This window comes from Culex quinquefasciatus, chromosome 2 (genome assembly GCF_015732765.1).
Source record: "Culex quinquefasciatus strain JHB chromosome 2, VPISU_Cqui_1.0_pri_paternal, whole genome shotgun sequence".
Lineage (NCBI taxonomy): Eukaryota > Metazoa > Arthropoda > Insecta > Diptera > Culicidae > Culex > Culex quinquefasciatus.
Window position 1 is genome coordinate 79,020,609 of NC_051862.1, and position 19,469 is coordinate 79,040,077.

Genomic DNA, 19,469 nt, shown 5'->3' on the forward strand with positions numbered 1-19,469 from the left:
TCAAACTGCTGCAGCAGGTCCAGCTCCAGCAGCAGCAAAGGCCGCCGCCGCCCACGAGCAGCAGCAAAAGCCGCCGCTGCTGCGGCGGCCGCCGAACAAAAGCGCCTCCAAGAGCAGAAGCAAAGCAGCAACAGCTGCAAATGCTTCAGCAACTCCAGCAGCAGTCAACCCGCGTCGCGTCCAACTCTTCGGCGACCTCGTCATCGCCGGCGTCGACGTCCTCCGCGCCACCCAACACGCAGCAAGCCGCCTTCCCCTTCGACCCGCTCTACCTGTCGGCGATCTACGCGAACCCGAGCCTCTACCTGCAAGCGCTCAGCCCCGATCAGCTGTTGGCGTTCTACAAAAATCTGCCCAACATGGCGGGAGGAGGTGGTGGCGGGGCGACGATGCCACCCACCAGCAAGAGCTAGCTGCGCTAAGTTCGCGGGGCAGTCCAATACTAACGCTAAACTTAGTAACGTCAGTCACAGTCATGGATATACGTATAATATCGGTTTTGAGGAATAAACAAAAAAATACGAAGTGTGTTGTAGCAAAGCAGAACAAAGTAGCAAAAACACAGGAAGCGTATGATTTTTAGTACTGTTAGTGTGTAAGAGGTCGAGCACCGCGCCGGCCGAATAGAAAAGAGAGTGGGGACACAAATTAGTGTGTACTTTGTTTTTGTTTAGTTTTAAAAACATTAGTTTATTTTTTCCTTTGCTCGCCTTCCGGGCGAGCTGCATGGTCGAGAATTTGAAGTTGTTTTTTTCTTGCGCGCATGCGTACGATGTTTAGAATAATTTAGGATTCAGGAACGACCCCATCCCCCCCCCCTCCTCCCATTTCTTGTAATAAGCTAGATTACTATTACACTATCTGTATGTATGGAGATTTGGAAGCAAACAAATGAATTGGTTTCGCTATTGATGTTTTGTATCATTCAAAACGGTGTTTTTAATTGAGTGTGAAAGAAAATCCTTTGTAGACCGCATGCCCTGGAATACAGGAGTGTAGCCAGCTTGGTTCGTCATCTTCATTTTCTCCAATTACTACCATTCGATTCAAAAATTTTAGCAATTTTTCGTAATACTTTCAGCAGTGACACTCATTTTAATTGTTGAAGCGGTGCAATGTATTATTATCATTAAAAAAAAAACATACAAAATCCAGGCAAATCGTACGCTTCTCTAACACAGACGTAAGCATTGAATACCTTTATTTATAATTGACGTCATTAAGCATCAACTCAGTTTAGCTAACTAAATTTATATCAATTAAATTTATGTTAGGACAACTTACATACACAATTATATAAATTCCTATTCCGATTTTGTGTGTGGCAAACAATTGCTTTGAAGTTCATTTTCACTGAATTTGTTCGTTCTGGCTTGATTTTCTCTTTAATCATGTCCATTTCCAACGATTTGAGTATGTTTCAGGTGCTTTTTTGTTGTTTTTTCAAAAATATTGATGAATCATTTAACCATCGAACTCAAACCAACACTTCGCTGGTTCCATGCGCCATCAATAATTACTGATTTACACAAGAAACAATTCAAGCTTATCTGACCATTTTTTCCAGAACTTAAGTTTCGTCTAGTGCTCAAAATATCTTCAGGACCTTTTGCGGCCGTCATCGAGCACCCCAAATCGCCACTGTAATGGATTTTCAAACCGATGGCTGCAAACATTGCTTTCTTCCATTTCGTAAATACAATTCTGTGAAGCTATATAAAGTTCAACAAAAACCTACAATTTTGGTTGCAATACATTAAATTCATAAACCGGGACCGTGGTGTAGGGGTAAGCGTGGTTGCCTCTCACCCAGTCGGCCTGGGTTCAATCCCAGACGGTCCCGGTGGCATTTTTCGAGACGAGATTTGTCTGATCACGCATTCCGTCGGATGGGGAAGTAAATGTTGGACCCGGTCTAACCTAAAACAGTTAGGTCGTTGGCTCAGTCCAGGTGTAGGAGTCGTCTCCCTGGGTCCTGTCTCGGTGGAGTCGCTGGTAGGCAGTTGGACTAACCATCCAAAGGTCGTCAGTTCGAATCCCGGGGTGGATGGAAGCTGAGGCGTAAAAAGAGGTTTGTAATTGCCTCAACAATCAAGCCTTCGAAACTAGAGTAGAAATCTCGCAATCGAGAACGCTTCGACCAAATCGGCTCAAAATTTTGGTAAAGACTCGTTAAACCGGTCCCGTGTGCATGACGAAGGCCGATTTTCAAAAAGTTTATTTAAAAAAAAAGATAAAAATATTTTTCAGTTTTTCATATAAAAAATCGCCAGTTTTTGATTTTTGTATTTTTTGAAAATTAAAAATTTTAAAATCGGGCTTCGTCATGCACACGGGACATGTCTTGGGAGTTTTCACCCAAAATTTCAGCCAATTTGGTCAATCCCATCTCGAGATATCGTGGCACCCGTAAATCAACTTGGTGTTCAGAGAAAAACGCTCAGAAAGTTAGACAGTTGGCTTTGCGCATGGCAAAATTCTGAGCTTATATCGTCTCTAATTCATTTAAATCATGAAATATCTTCATGAAACTTTCAGGAGTGATTGAAAATCATCTTTTAAGTGGATTTAATAAATATTCTGTAATATGAAATTTTGTGATTTTCTACATGTATGTAACCCCTTAATTTAGAAACGTGTTTTTTGGTAACAACATTTCAGATTTCTTGTATACGAACTAAACATTTAATTTAACTGAACAAAATCGTGTTAAGTTTCATTTATTATTATTCTCAGAGCATTTAAAAAAAAAGTTAAGAAAAATGTCTTCCGCTCGAATTTTGGAAATTCCCGGGAAATTTGTAACTTTCCCGGGAAACGGGAAAGATTTTTTTTCCCGGGACGGGAAATTGGACGCTCTAGTCACTTTTTCAGTGTTTGGAAGAGGTCGAGAAAGCTAAAAAATTCAATGATATACTAACCAAATGTATCTGAAAAAGATGGCATGAACTCTCAAATATGGTTTTTGGTTTTTTTGTTCTTGATGGTGTCCACGTTATCAATGGGCATATCTCATAATGATCAGTTGTGCGGTGCCTGAGGGGACGCGCAGTCCTGTTTTTTCGTGTTATTTTCCGTCTTTTTTGTGTCGCTATTTGTGTACATGGGGTGATTGGATTTCTTCTTCTTCTTTTTTCATTTTTTTGAGTTCGCGCGTTCGTTGGCCGATGAATTTTATTTTTGATCTCTTTATATAGTTTTCGATAGAAACGATCCGATTTTGTTTTTTGAGACAAGCAAGTCGTATTGCTGGATTAAGTCCTTTCCATATCATCGAGGATCGGAAGGCACGTCGACGAATATGTTTTGAGGATTATGAAAAAAAAAACTTTAATGAATGAAGCCCTTCCTGCATCACCGTTGATCGGAAGGCACGCCGACGGAGAATTTCTGGAGAATCGCGGTCGAATTAATACTATATTTAAATCCCTACACGCAAAACAACCAATGCGAATTCTTTGATCATTGGTACCTAAATTCTGAACATCGAATGGTCATAAACGATCATGCTCATTCGATGCTCAAAGCGCGTTGACCATCCGATGTTCATCTTGCTTTGAATGGAATTTGACAGTTCCTTTGATTGTGTGCGTGTCGCCCGTGCAGCTTTTTGCTGTTTTCTCTATTCACCACTGGCGGCGCCACCGTACATTGCCGCTGCTGAGCAGTACCGCTTTTCGCCACTAGATGGCTCTGTTCAATGTTTTTGTCACTAGATGGCTCTGTTTAATGAGTATTTTGGGTATAATTTAATTTATTTAAGAGAATGTTAATCAAAACAGACACTCAGCCAAAACAATCCATACCAGCCATAAGGATACCTTATAGATTTTTTCCATACACAAACCATATAGATTATATAGGATCAATCAATGGATTTTTTTTCCATAAGATAACCTTATAGACGTAATATATGATAAATTGTTGCTTTCATAAGCAAACCGTATATAATTTAAATATGAGAAGCCTATAGTTTTTGGTAGATATATGGCAAACTTATGATTTTTCCCGAGATTTTTCCGCCTTTTTAATGCTACAAAATTTAATTAGCCAGAGTTTCAAAATTTATTTCAATCAAATTATAATACATAACAACATTCGCAACATCTCTTCTGGCGAGGTTTCGTCGTCTTAACAGCTTTCTTCGGGGGAGTCCTATTTACGGCCGGTCAGCGTTCCGGAAAAGCCCTCCGCGACTGTGAAGATTGAACTTCGTGGCCAAAGTTGCCTTCCTAGCGGGTGATGCGTTCCGCGCCGGAGGGCCGCCTTCGCAGTCCAGCCTTCTTCGGCTTTGTAGTCGCTCACTTTTTTCACGCGGTTGGGCATCGAGCGGTCAGCGGTGCTGTTTTCGGCGTTTTCATCGACTGCCTGTCCGCAGCCTCGTGGAGACAGGTTTCTGAAGAGGTGATCTCAGTAGGTTTAGGGGCTTGAGATGCTTCCGATGACTGCAAAGAAATGAAAAAAGACGGTAATTTAGTTCTAAGTTCTAAAGTTCTAAGCTAATTGATCAAACTTGCCGATTTGACGATCTACTTTTCAGCACTCTGCTGCTGTTGATCTCTCTTCCCAAACTTGAAGCTCATCTCGGGTGACTCTGGTACCGGCGGCCGTGGACATACTGACACTCCACCAGATTTGACTGTCGCATTTGCACACTGTTCCGGTTGGTCAAGGGTTGAGCCGTCTGAAGTGTAACGAATACTTCCGGTGAGGCACACGAATACTTCCGGTGAGGCACAACGACGATCATCGAACAACCTCCGCGACGGACTGAACTTCCTTTAAGGCTTGGTCAAGTAGTGCCTTCCGCGCCGGTCTAAAACCTTCCCTCGGTGGAAGGCGTTCGATTTCGGACACCACTTGACACCACGGACCGGGAACAACTGCGAAAGATTTTTGAATTCACAGAAGACTTTTCCCGACGAACTTTCAACCGGTACATTTCCAGGCGAGGTGTTTTTTTTCTGAAAACTTGAAAACAAACCGAATTGAAAATTAAAAACAAACGAAGAACATAAAAACTGTTCAACAAACCTGAGATATGCTGAAGCCTGCTTTGCCAGTTGTTTGATGTGCTCCGCCATAGTACATTTACTGTTTATATGGTTTACCATATGACTTTTTCACATAAACAACATTAATGAATGTCATATGTGAACCTTATAAATTTGATAAAATCTATCATAAGCCATATGTTAAGCATATGAAATGTAAAAATGAGAATGTTTTCGACGTATATATGGTTTGCCATATGAATTTCAAAAGATATTTTGGCTGAGTGGATGTTTTTATTGCTTTAATTTCAAAACTAAACTAAATCAAACTGTTTACATTGTAAACAATAGATTTATTCAGTTTAGTTTTCAAGTTAAAGAAATAAAACCATCTGTTTTGATTAATATTCCTACAAAAGGAAATAACTGATAAAACGATAAATATTTTTTAATCCAGCTTTTAAAACGAACGTTTAACAAACAATCTTTGTTACTCCAGTCATCAGCAAACCACTTTTCTAGTAGCAGAGTTGAAATCAACAAAATCAGGACAAAATGCTCTACCAGTTCTTTCTGCCCTGTGGTCTTTGGCCGTTCGATTCCAGCGCATCAATATTTTCCTGCCGGAACAGTCGGCCATGCGGTACCGGCTATTATCGACGGCAGTCTATTCCACTCTGCTGCCACGCCATTCGATATGGAATTTAAACACCGGTTCTTATAATTGTCCGGGACCAGTCCGGAGCGCAGTCAGGTTCTTGTGGGTCTGCATGTTCGAAGTGATTTGCTTAAGTTCTGTGTGAAGATAAGAAAGGTTGTAGAACTTTGTTCATATTCAAGGGATCATCCTACCTACCTTTGGCAATTTTCGTGCCATGGCTGCAGCTTTGTTTTTGCTGACCCAAACCAGTCCGATGCTGCTTCATGTGCGCTTGAAGTTTCGCTAGCGTTAACCCACGGCCAGGTCCACTTCACGTGCTCCGAGATGCCAATTCCACTTCTTGATGTACGGAGCGGAAGTGGGTGGCTCTTGCTGATGGCGGAGACGGCGAGGTCGCTTCTTAAGCAGATTTTGCAGTTTGGTTTTGGTCGGGGCGGGGTGCACAAACGAGAAATGCACGCTGTGGAAAAAGTGAAAGTTGTGAGTGAAATTTATGTTCATAAGATGAACAATTTTCGTACCTTTTCGGTCGACCTCTATGATCCCGGGAAGGAATGGCCATCACTGCTGGATAAAGATGTTAAGGAAGACGAAAACGATGATGATCCGTGCTGGTCCTTTTCGATCTTCCGGCGCCATTCTTGAACGAATGTCCTGTTAGCTTTTACCCGGTGCTTTCCGGAGGTATTTCTTCATACAGGACTAGTCCTTGTGCTTGTACTGGTAGGACTTGAGGGCAAAGGGTGGGGCTTCTAACCTGTTGCGACCATTAATCAAACACGTGAGCGTCCAGCTGGTCGTTTGAAGTTAAGCGTGAAACGAAAATAGAGAGAATCGTACATGAGCGAAACTGTTATTAATAGAAGATCGTTGCGAGGACGGGACCCACCTGTGTGCGTTCGGATGTGACCTTGAAGCAACACCGGGCGTGAAAACACTTGCCTCAGGTGGACACTGGCAGCCCTGATCGTGCGTCCGCACGCGTACTGCTGCTGCTGGAGTTGCTTGGCCGTGACGGCCGACCTGACGTGCGATTGTTGTTGTTGTTGGTGAGCTTGCTGCACTGGGAAAAAAGAGTTCCCAAAATCGTGAACAAGCGTTTAGAAAATGGGAACCACGAACAAAGTGTTCAAATTTCATGGTACGTTTTTCAATATCGTACCATGGGATTTGAACACTTTGTTCGAGGTTCCCATTTTCATGAACGCTTGTTCACGATTTTGGGAACTCTTTTTTCTCCGTGTGGAGTTGTTGTTTGCGCTTTTTGTTGTTCTTTCGCTTTTGCTCGATCAGGCTGCTGGCGGACTTGACGTCCGAGCTCGAGCACGAGCCCTGGCTGTTGGCGTCGATGCCGGAGTCTCCAAATTCCTCTTTGTCCTGCTGCTGCTGGACGACGATTGAAGCTGTTGGTGGAGGTTCTCTCGGATGAATGCGATTGTTTGTTGCGGGGGTGGTTGAGTTGCCTCTTCCGCTAGTCTGTGGCAGTCGAACGTTGACAATTTCTTTGACCGAGTCGTCGTCCGGTTGGCGGTTTGACTTCGCCTTCGCGTCGTTTGGCCGCGACTGCTTTGCGACTTTCTTCGCGGCTTTTTTCCAGGTCGAGATCCATTTTCGCCCCATGTCGGAGCAGCGTTTCGACGACCACCTTCTCGTGACCTGCGGTTGCGGCCAAGATCAACGGCGTAAAGCCCTTCTTGTCCTTGTGTTCGATGTTGGTACCGCGACTGATGAGGAACTCGACCAGTTCTTCATGACCACCGGCATAGGCCAGCGGCAACGCGGTAACGTGGTTGGAATCGGTCTCCGAGTCCACGTCAATTTGACGCTCCTGGACGACGTTTCCAGCCGTGTTTTGAATGGGTGCCGGAGCGGGAATAGCCTCAAACTGGTATCCTCCGGGAACGGCGGCCACTGCGGCTGCACTTTGTTGATCTACCGGCGCCTGTCGTACTCCGGCCAGCCGGTTCTTCTTCTTGCGTGACTTGTCACTCTTTTTGGCTATCTTCGTGGGCATGCCGGACGTGTCAACCGGAATCAACGCCGGAGGACGTCCCGTTTGGGGCTGCTGCGTCCACGTTGAACACAAACTTGGGTTGCTGCTGCTGGCTTCCGTCCGCAGCCGTTACTTGGCCAGCTGCGCCGGGCGCGTGGTGAAGGACCGTCGCTCCGGATGCGGTCTTGGTGGCCTGGTAAGGGGAGAAATAATTGGTGAGAAATTATCCTTAGAGCGACTTTTTTTTTGGAAAAGCAAGTAACGCACCTGCAGTCTGTCCGGCTGCAAAACAAAACGTTGCGATGGCAAAAAAAAACTCCAACTGTCAAACGCGATGAAGGAAGAATCCCCGCTATTGCAACAAAGTTAAAGAAGAAGAGAGCAGCTCGATAGGGAGGTTCACACATACATTGAAATAAGTTTTAATTGTGTTGGTAATTTTTACGAAATTTGAACGTTCGATGTTCACAGGTATGAACATCGGATGGTCAAAGCCGAATGCACATCCGATGTTCACCGGAATATGTTTGCGTGTAGATAGGTATCTTTCCGCAGCCGGCTGCCTAAGGTTTTTAAAATTTCAACCGATAAACAAATTGCTTATTTTCGCATCACCTACCACAGTGAATCCTGACCTCATACCAATCTTACTAACCCCTCAAAACTCATGTGATACTTTGTCGGAGACTCAGCTGATTTAGCGGTCCCATCACTCAAGTATGGGCTTACATTCCCATCCACTTCCCCGTGTCTTACCACTGGTCGTGGCCGGCGTCGGTATTGATTAGCACAATAGGGACCTTTGAAAATTGCGAAGGGGTGATGATTGGTTCCTACTTTTCATCTGTGGTCCACGGAGCAATGTTTGGGGGTCCTGGTCAATAACGAAGTAGCAGCTACGGGTAGACACCAATGCTATGCTATGCTATGCTTGATGGTGTCCACGTTTTCAATGGGCATATCTCATGATAGTTTGATATATCTAGTATCATTAGGCGAATGTAAAAACACTTCAAAACAAGCTTTGGTTTGTATTGGACTGTGTAATGTAACAGTTTTATTATTTTATTTAGATTCTAGCAATTGCAAGTATAACACTTTCTCCGAATGACTTCACTACAAAGCAAGAAAACAAACAACTGAAATATCCAAACCAGCCAAAACTTCGTCGATTTCCTCAAACTGGCGCGACATATTCCCTCTTCTTTAGACCCAAACGCGGACATGATTGTCCCAGCTGCACGAGGCCAGCGCCATTCCGTTCGGGGCCATGCAAATTGAAGTGACACGATTCTCGTGGCCACTCAGCGTACCTGAAAGTGCAAACGCGTGCGCGCTCTCATTAGTCTTTGCTAATTCAATTGTTCAAATTATTGCACATTACCGTTATGCGATCCCTTCATCGTGTCCCAAATGTGGACGTTGTTGTCGTCGGATCCGCACAGAATGTAACGGCCACTATACGACAAAGCTGGGAAATTAAAGAGAGGGGGGAAAAAACGTTACAAGTGCAAGTTGTTACAAATTTCCATGAATATCAATCTCACCGCATGAAGTGAAACCGCTGCTCTTGTTTGGTGGTTCAAAGTGACCAATCTGCTGGTCCGACCGGAAGTCGAACAGACGAGCCGTTTTGTCCTCCGAGCCGGTGGCAAATCCGAAGCCACTGGGATGGTACTGCAAAAATGTAAAATGAAATGCCATTTTTATGAGGTTTCCAGTTTCTCAAACAAAATTTTTCATTATAAAATATTGGCAAGTTTAAACAAATTGTGAATCCAACTCTCCGATACTCACGCTGACACTGTTGACGTCGGCCTCGTGCCCGAAGAACGTCTGCTTCGGCGTCGACTCGCGCACATCCCACAGCTTACAGGTCCGATCGACCGAACCCGTCACGTACGTATTCTTGTCCGGACTGAGCGAGATCGAAACCACGTCCCCGTTGTGGGCATCGAACTCGGACGTCTTCTTGCCCACCTGCAGATCCCAAATGCAACTGTAACAGACGAGCAATGTCAGTATTGGAAATATGGGAAAATAAAGGTCAGAACCAACATCTTCAGATCGCCGGACCCGGTCAGCACGTGCGTATCGTCCAGGAACCGGCACGAGCTCAGGAAACCCTCGTAGCCGGCCAGCTCGCGCACAATCTTGGCGTTGCCCTGGGCGTCCCGGTTGTTGATGTCGTACACGGTGCACATGTTGTCCATGCCCCCGCAAGCCACAAAGTTCCCAGACTCGGCAAAGGCCACACTCATGACCCAGGCCGACCGCAGCGGGATGACCTGCACCTTGTTCCCGGTCCAGGTGTCCCAGATGATGAGCTTGCCGTCGAGCGAACCCGTAACGCAGTGCCGCGAGTCCCCCGCAAAGTGCACCGAGTTGACCTTGTTGATGTGACCCTTGAGGAACTTTTTCGTCGTGATGCGCACCTTCGGTGCGTCCCCCATGTCCGAGCATTTGTCCTGCAGCGTGCAGTCGGCGGCCTTCTTTTGCTCGTCCTGCGAAATGAAGGAACGAAGGAAAGGAAGTGACAGTTAACAAACCACGGAAAATTAGCTTAATTGGATCGAGAGTTTGTTGTGGGGTTGTTATTTCATTATAAGTCTGAGTCAGTTGGGCACTGAAATAGAATATCCGGTGGGAATCCTTGTATGTGTCCACCGGGACACGTGCCCCAGAGCGGAATGTCGAGACTTTTTAACAACAGGTTGGTACCGAATCAACGTTGGCCTTGATATCAAAGTCAGAGTTATGGACTGTTGTCACGAGATATGTAAAATAAGGTCAATCCTAAGTCAATCACTTCAAAGACCAAATCCAAAATATGAGCTTGATTGGACGGAACAGGAGCTGGCGCTCTGCACCTGAATTTTAAATGGGATTTAACCCGTAAAAAAATAGATTTTTTTCAAACATGTCACTTTTTGAGGCATTATTTTTAACAACATTGGCGCGTAGGCCAGATCTTTGCACACCTTTTGGTATATATAACATTGAAATTTAGAGCACCCTTGGGCTCGGTACAGACCTTCAAAGTTTGGCATTTTTTCGAAATATCGGTCCCGGCAGAAAAGATATGCGTCGCGCCTTGCGACGCCCTAGACGCGATTGTCCACGATCCATACAAAAAAGATTTTTTTTGCATGGAAAATTGTCCACGAGGGGGGGGAGGTTGAGATTTCCAAAAAAGTGTCCACGTGGTTTGTGGATGGTCCCTTGGGGCTTGAAAGAGCACCAAATTATCAACGCATACACACAAACGCGGGCTGGGGAGCTTCATTTGTGTGCGCCTGGTTTCTGCCGTGCAACTACCCTTCACGAGTTTGCTCATCCGATCGATCTTGGGGAAAATCGATTTTCGATATTAGTGTGGTTCCGCGAGCACAATTTTAGTGTGGTTTACTACACACACACACACACACACACACACGAGCAAATCCACTTGGAACGCACTGTTTGGTGCTCTAGGTGGTGTGTAGTATGTGTAAAGAGAATGAATAAAAAGATCGGAACCCAATTTTTTGCGAAGCGAAATCGTTACGTGACGATTTCCCCTCTTCGCAGACTTCCCCTCCTTTTCCTTCACGCTGATTGGTTGAACAAACCTTTCCCAATCATCCTCTCCGAGAGACGTGAGATTGATGTATCTAAAATCATCTCCACTCAAGCTCATAATTTTCTGACAGCCGAGGAGTCAACATCGAGTGGCAGTTGCAGAATCAGAAGGGACAGCAGAAATTTCCCCCGGTCAACGACGTGGAGAGGTCGCCGAAATGGCTCGGGCCGTCGCAGGAACGGGACGGATTGTCGCTGCAGGCCATCAAGGAAGAACGTTAGGGACCGATGTGGTCAAGCTGCTGATCCCGGAAGGCTCCGGTTAACGGCATCAAGAAGGGGTCTCCGTGTTGATCGAGAACCAGTTCCCTTTGGGTCAAGTTGGTTGTGGTTGCGATAAAGTTTATGGTTTTTGATACTGGACATGAAATTTGAAATTTTGGAAGTATTGGCCACAATCCGGAGTGGCCGGAGGCCCCGCGGATGTTCCGATGAGGGGACATTTGCCGAATCATAAGAGTTAGGGCAATATGGGTATCAAACTTTATGGTTTTTGATACTGCACATGCATCTGACCATTATCTGAAGTTACGCAGTTAAAATAAATCGCTTATTTTACGCAGGAAGTAATAAATCGATTACTGCGATTGCCTTTTATTGTGCCGCGGCGAAATTCTGTTTCTGGAAATATAGAATAACTATTTCGAATTCAATTAGAGCCCTTGAAAGGGCAGTTTTAATGTTTGCTGTTGAAATTTACTTTGCTGCCGCCAATTGCTTGCAACAGCCTTGCAAAAACATTTCCACATCTTGATAACTTTCGAGTGGTGAGGGAAAGTCGATTGATTTCACCTTGATTTCTATTGCAGCTCCATTTGCAATTTCCGTCCCCTTAGTTCGATAGGACGTTGATATTATGTCTTAAAACTATTCACAAAAGAGTTGTCTTATGTAATTATAAGGGAATCATGGGGAAATTTGGACCGGACATTCTTATCGAAAATTTCAACAATCATCTTGCAAAGTTCTTTGTCATACTGGTCATGTGTAACATAACCACCTGCACCTTTTTTCTTCGTGCAATCAAGTTCATATTTTGGATTTGGGCTTAGTATGCCCACCGGAACAAACCCTTGAATGTCCGCCAAAAAGTCATTTTTGTTACACTCTACTAAACATGTTTACTTAATTCACCTTGAGACGGCTGCTTTCACTGGTTTATATTATGTTTAACTACCACACATAACAATTTCTTCTCTTAATTATCATTATATTCATTATCTAGTTGTCAGATCATCAAACTTAGGTAATCACTCACAACCTGTCAAATTGTCACAAGGAAGGATTTTTCAATTAGGGTAGAGTAGTCATCAATGAGACACGGGGAACAATGATAAAATGGCTCTCACAAGACGTAGTTTCAACCAATCAGGCTCATATTTGGGGAAAGGTGTGTCTACTAGATACACGTCTGCCATAATAGTGGCTTTGGTTATGGACGCTCCCTTGCAAAGTTATTCATACATGTTTGATTCTGGGGTGTAAAAGTAAATTATGACTAAAAATTACATTTTCGCTTATAGACTGCCATTAACACAAAAACTAATATTTCTCCAAATTTCTTTCGTCATTTCACAGGGCATTAGTTGGGCTACAATGTCCTTTCATTAGGATTGGGCAAAATTTAAAATATACCCAGAATCCAGGGCTGTCTCACTGTTCCCCACTCATTTCAGCCCATGGGTAACAATGAGACACTTTGATTTTTCTTCACTAAACTTTTCAAAATCTATGAAAATCTTTCAAAACATGAATTGGAAGTGAATTTTGGCATATTTAGTGAGTTTGAACTTCATTTAACCAAAAATATAAAGTTATTTGGTAAAATATAAGGATTTTACAAAATTTAAATACTTTTTAGTATAACTGTTGTTATTTGAAGTTTCAGGTTGGCAAAATTGCTTTAGAATGTTCAAGGCAAGTCACCTGCAATGGAACAATACATAATATGATGTTTTACTAGAAAAGTATTGATTTTCGTAGAGTGTCTCATTGCTCCCCACCTGTCTCATTGTTCCTGCCAAGCGCGTCTACAATGAGACAGTTGAATAACTCTGGCTGTAGAGGTTGGATCGATCTCATATTTTGGTCAATGTTAGAACACATTAAAAGAAAGAAAATGCAACAAAAAGCTTTTTAAAACATGCTAATGAAAAAAATACAAAAACCTTTGAAGTTTAAAAACCAAAAGTGTCTCATTGATGACTACCCTACCCTACCTATGAAACGACGGGTCTCATGATGCATCCGAACACTGTTTACATAACAATATTTACACGGCGTGGAGTGAAATGTTATAAACGGCGATACCCCATCGGAGATTTATACATGGAAAGTTGTGTAATAATAATTAAATAAAAATATTGTATTGGTGAAAATTGCGTTAATCAAAATTTAAAGGTTTTTGATGTTAGGTGGATCGATCATTTTTTTTTGACAGATTTGTAAACAAATCCTTTACCTTTAAAACCCTTTTTAGGGATTGTAAATTCGTTTTGCCTGTCACTTTAAAGATTTCCATTCTTTAAGTGAACTTCTGGGACCATGTATTATAATATCACTCAAAAATCAGGCTAAGTATGGTTGAATTTAAAGTGATATATCTGTTGACAGTCAACATGAAAACCTTTCAAACCCCAAAAAGGGGTTTAAAGGTAAAGATTTTTCTTCAAATCTGTGAAAACAAATATTTTTTGAAGATCGATCCACCTAAAACATCCACCTTATTTCCCATCATGAAACATGTCAAACTCCAAAACGGTTCGAAAACTCAATTGAATGCTGAAAAGTACTTTTCAATACTGATATTTTTGGCAATGAAAAAACGGCCATTACATCTTTCCAGAATGATTAAAAATAGGTCAGGGAGGAATCTAATTTAATCTAATCTAATCAGATTCCCATTTATTAACATCTGTAGTGCGCCATTGCATTAGAATGAATTGAAGCATCACAAGCGTTAAAACAGCCAGGCCTACTGCGTAAAGTCGTATCGCAGAGACATGATTCGTTGAATTGGGGTGAGTTTGAGCACGGAACAACACAACTCTGAATCGGCATGGGAGGATTCAGATTTGGTTTATTCGTTGGGAGCACCATGCTTTGAAGGTTTGGTACTCCGGGACCCTCTGGGATGGGCATTGTATTTCCACGAATGCCCTGGACACTTTTTCCGTGGTAAGTAGTTCAAAACGTTACTTACGTGCTTTCCTTTCATTTATAGTGATTCCATCCCCTAAAGTGTCCACATGTTTATGGATCTCCCCTAACGTTCGCAGCACCTAAGAGGTCCTAATAAAAATAAGTGATGAGTAAAAAAACAGACTACCTACAGACTTTTTGTCAAGATTACACAGACACGGCCTTTGAGGAAAATGGCATCCCTCTACACGGCTTTTTCGTGGCGATCAGACCCGACCAGTTGAGGTTATGTCAATTCAGACCATTTTTTGAGCTGCTTGTAAGTTTTGATAGGGAAGTCAGATCTTGAAAATTCTTACTCCACCTAAAATGTCTTCTCATATGCTTTCTAAAAATATATAACATGTGAGGGTTTCATGAAAAAATCACTCTTTTTACCATATTTTTTTTTTATTTAATATGAAACAGTTTTTTAACATAACTTTTTAAATACATGATAAAACTGCATGAATTTAAATAGCAACTTAGGGAACGTTAAGACGGATCGATTAAAACCATTCCGGCCAAAATCGGTTGAGCCAGTGACATTGATTTGGTACACATGTCTACATACAGCCAAACACACAAACATTTGCTCAGCTGGTGATTCTGAGTCGATATGTACAAATGAAGGTAGGTCTAGGGTCTAAATAAAAAGTTCATTTTCCGAGTGATTTTATAGCCTTTCCTCAGTAAGGTGAGGAAGGCAAAAAGATCTTTTCAATACTAACAAGTAATATGTAAATATGTTTTGGGCTAAAACCAACTTTTTTAAAGCTTTCTGAACACGTTCTTAAAATTATAGGAAAACAACTGTCTATCTTATCGCACGGGAGCTTAGAACGCCATTTTGTGCAGCTCACAATCCCTCATTTTTTGGCCTCCACAGGTCCCCGAAATTCGATTTCAATCCTGAGATATTTAATAAAAATCGAAAAAATTCCATGCATTGTTTCCACTTTTCATATGAAAGAAGATTCGATCAGATCGTGCTATCTTGACACCCCTGAAAGTTGCTGCAAATGCGACAACTGGTCGAAGGGATTTCAGGTCAGAACGCGTTTGACACACGTACATGTCCAACAACCGTTAAAAACATAATTCAATTAAAATTTTCATCCAGACATCGGGACAATGCAGAAAACGGCCAACCAAACAAAACTAGTTTGTAATTGTTTACATGGTGTGCTTTATTCGTTGAAATCTCAACAAAATAATCGTATTCAAAAATGCTAAAAGTTGAGGAATAAAAAATAACAAACGTTAAGTATTTCTATAGAGACAGTACTTGCTGAAAATGAGTTCTTGAATTTTGTTTGAATTCAAAACTATGAATGGAATGTGATTCAAGGACAAATATTTTTCAAATTTTCAAGGAGCAGAAAAAACTAATAAAAAGAAGCTTGAAAATAATTAAAAAAAAGTGACACTTGAGTGTAAAATGTGATTCAAAAATAAATATCAAATGAGACAAAAATGAAAATCAAATTGTTTTGACAAAATGAACAGGAAATTTGATGTTTTGAAGGATTTTGAGACAACTATTTTCTAGCTTTATTTTTTTTAGACTGGGTTGGCTAAAAGAAACAAAACAAAATAAATTAAAACAATATTTATTCAAAAGCACATGTTTTAGCATGGAGTTATAGCTTAAACTCGAAGAAATATAAAAGACGGAAAACCAGCTAACCTATGTTATTAGGTTGTACACAATGCATTTTGAAAACGCGTTTTCGATATATTCAAATAAAGATATTTGAAAGACCTTTCTTGAAATAAGGGTAAATTGAGGGCAATAAATTTTGATAATTCGACGCTGTCGTGCTACCATGTCGAACCCGCAATTTCGACGTTCCGAGAAAAACGCGTTTTAATGTTTGACCTTGCATAAACAAAAACGAGAGCACGCATTCAGTGCGTTGCCCCGAAGTTTGGTTAAAGTTGGTTGCTGGAGTCCCGAATTATAATTACAAATGTTTACGGTAGTCTTACTTGTACTTGCGTCAAACGCATCCTGAACTGCAATCCCTTTGGCCAATTGTCGCCCTTGCATAAATTTCCAGGGAGTGACAAAAATCCGCGGAGCTTTTTTGGTTTTTATTGAATATCTCAGGATTGAAATCGAATTTTGGGGATCTGTGAAGGTAAAAAGGTGAGACATTGTGAGCTGCACAAAATGACGTTCTTTACTCAATTTGGCCCAAAATGCACCTGGCTGTAATTTTTTAAATTGATTAAAAACAACCCGGGAACCGTGGTGTAGGGGTAAGCGTGGTTGCCCCTCACCCAGACGGCTTGGGTTCGATCCCAGACGGTCCCGGTGGCATTTTTCGAGACGAGATTTGTCTGATCACGCCTTCCGTCGGATGGGGAAGTAAATGTTGGACCCGGTCTAACCTAAAACAGTTAGGTCGTTGGCTCAGTCCAGGTGTAGGAGTCGTCTCCCTGGGTCCTGCCTCGGTGGAGTCGCTTGTAGGCAGTTGGACTAACAATCCAAAGGTCGTCAGTTCGAATCCCGGGGGGATGGAATAGGTGTAAAAAGAGGTTTGCAATTGCCTCAACAATCAAGCGTTCGTACACCTAGTTTCGTGTAGGAATCTCGCAATCAAGAACGCTAAGGTAATGCTGTAGAGCTAATAATTTGATGTTTTTTTTTAAAACAATTTAGCTGCTCTAATCATCTTGGTAAATTGTTTTATTTTCCACCCAATGTTCAGGAGGCCATTTTGAACAACTTTTGTTTTATTTTTAAAGCTCTTTCTTGAGCTATTTATGACTAGTCCGGTTTATAGATTGGGTGAATAGGATCCGAATGACTCTTTAGTTAAGTGTAAAAATATAGCGTGAAACGTGAGTTTTTAATAATAACAAAATTCAAAAATCCTTTCCATGCATATTTCCACATGAATATAAATCGCTTGCACATTCTTCAGGGAACTGTTTAGGGCCAAATGAAAAATTGCTGTGCTATAAAAACTTTCCCAATGCTTATTGAAGATTCAAAATTGGCTCAAATATAGTTTCCGGCGATTTTATTTTAAATCGAAACCAGTCTAGAGGTAGGATTTGGTCTGCGCGGATTAATTAATCAAATATTGCTGCACAAATCGTTATGATCCAGATACAAACCTTTATTTTGGTGATCAAATCACTGAGTTCTTTCTTCAACGCGGTTACTTCTGCATCATCCTTTGGCGCCATTGTGTGTCCGCTAACTTAAAAAACTTTTAATGTGATATTAAAATTGTCCAACAAATTCAACCGATTCCACAAATTCAATTACCGCGCCTATTCCAGCCTAGACCGAACAGGGAATGCTTTCACCATCGATTGGGTTCGATTTGTTCGCGTGGACAAACCTGCGTAACTGACCGATCGCGACGTTCAACGGAAGAGGACTAGCGCCCTGGGAAAGTAACATCGGTGGGCATACGTAAGGACTCTTGGGCCACGCTAATTAAATTTTGTGACGTTCCGCTTTCTGCAGCTACACATGGCCTTCGGTTTGCGTGCAAAACATAGGGGATGTTGATGTACATAATCATGGTTTGCTTTAGATACTGAACAAATCCTTAAAAAAGTTCCAATGAAAAACTGGGGTCAACTATATACGATTTATAAATTATTTCAAAATTTTGCATTTTATCAGCATTGCTTACCCATTTCCCCTAAACAAGAAGAATTTCAATAGATTATTTTTTCACAGTTGTTTTTCATAAACATTCTAAGCAAAACAAATAATCTGGGCAAATGAAGTTTTTGTTTTTCCATCAAAAATTGTTTCAACTCAAATAATAATTATTATTTGAAAAAAAAAAAAACTAAATAAGTCTTTCTAAAATATTACCAACAATCAACCAGTGTCTGCCTGTGCGAAAATAGTGAAAGGTAAGAGCACTTTTGAGGTTTCTTCCTTGTTGCTTCACCGAGGACACTGGAAATTGGAACCAAACCCTGAGTGCATATGAATGTCACGTTTCGAAAATGCTATGAATATTGATACATTTGTTTTGAGAAAATCTATATATATAAAAAATTTCGACGGTTTTGTTCGAACGCGCATCAGTTGATAACGGAAAATCGGATCGGAGCGCTCTTTGCTGCGTTGGGTTCGTATAAGCCCAAGGAAAGTTCTTACGCCAAAAAGTGACAACTTTGGCCACTCTGGAACCGATTCTGGAAGATCTGCAGATTGTATGGGAAAAGTTGCGTAAAATCAAATTTTGATCACAGGAGGTTGAACAATCAAACAAGAAAACGTCAAGAAGCGAAAAAATGACAAGACGAAGTTGGTCGGGTAAGGCTTGTATACATATTATAATTCTTGGTCCAGAAAATCTTACATTTTATAGAATCATTTCAAAAACATTTAGACAGGGCCGAATGATTTTTTTTGTATGGAGAATTAGGGCGGTTCGTCACTGTTACATACAATCCAAATAATGCATGCAATATGTGGGAGTAGCGAGCAGCACTAATTATCCACACAAACTTTGGAGAAAAACCATCCGGCCCTGTCTAAATATTTAAAAAAAAAAATCGAAGTGCATCTATTTCTGGAGACCTCAAAGTTCCTCAAAAGAAGTTAGTAGAATAGGCCAAATACTACCAAAAACAAACATAAACTAAACAAGATAAATGCAAATTAAAATACTAAAAATTAAACAAGAAAAAAATAAAACAAGAGAAGTAAAATTTTTCGTAGAACCTCGCGTAGAACAAAAGTTACTCAAAATGACCTTCTGAATACGGGAAAAATAAAAAAATTTAAAAAAAAATGGGCAGTAGAGGGTTTAAATAATTTCAGTAGGGAGCAATTCTCTACCAAAACCGGAAATGGATTTTATTTGTATTTTTTGATTTGGCTCAAACTTTGTGGGGGCCTTCTTTATGACCAAATATGCTATTTTGTGTCATTGGTTCACCCATACAAGTCTCCATACAATTTTGGCAGCTGTCCATACAAAAATGGTATGTAAATATTCAAACAGCTGTAACTTTTGAGTGAATTTTCTGATCA

At 41.5% G+C, this 19,469-nt stretch overlaps 1 protein-coding gene across 1 annotated transcript; it reads right to left on the reverse strand.

Moving 5' to 3' along the window:
* Window positions 1-8,671: 8,671 nt before the first annotated feature.
* On the reverse strand, window positions 8,672-17,848 carry LOC6045853 (guanine nucleotide-binding protein subunit beta-2). Its single transcript, XM_001863105.2, has 7 exons — window positions 17,733-17,848; window positions 17,579-17,664; window positions 9,707-10,152; window positions 9,446-9,647; window positions 9,196-9,325; window positions 9,033-9,119; window positions 8,672-8,961 (listed from the first exon to the last, which is right to left on the reverse strand). The coding sequence occupies exons 2-7, from the start codon at window positions 17,648-17,650 to the stop codon at window positions 8,855-8,857; spliced, it is 1,044 nt and encodes a 347-aa protein (XP_001863140.1). The 5' UTR covers window positions 17,651-17,664; window positions 17,733-17,848; the 3' UTR covers window positions 8,672-8,854.
* Window positions 17,849-19,469: the final 1,621 nt, after the last annotated feature.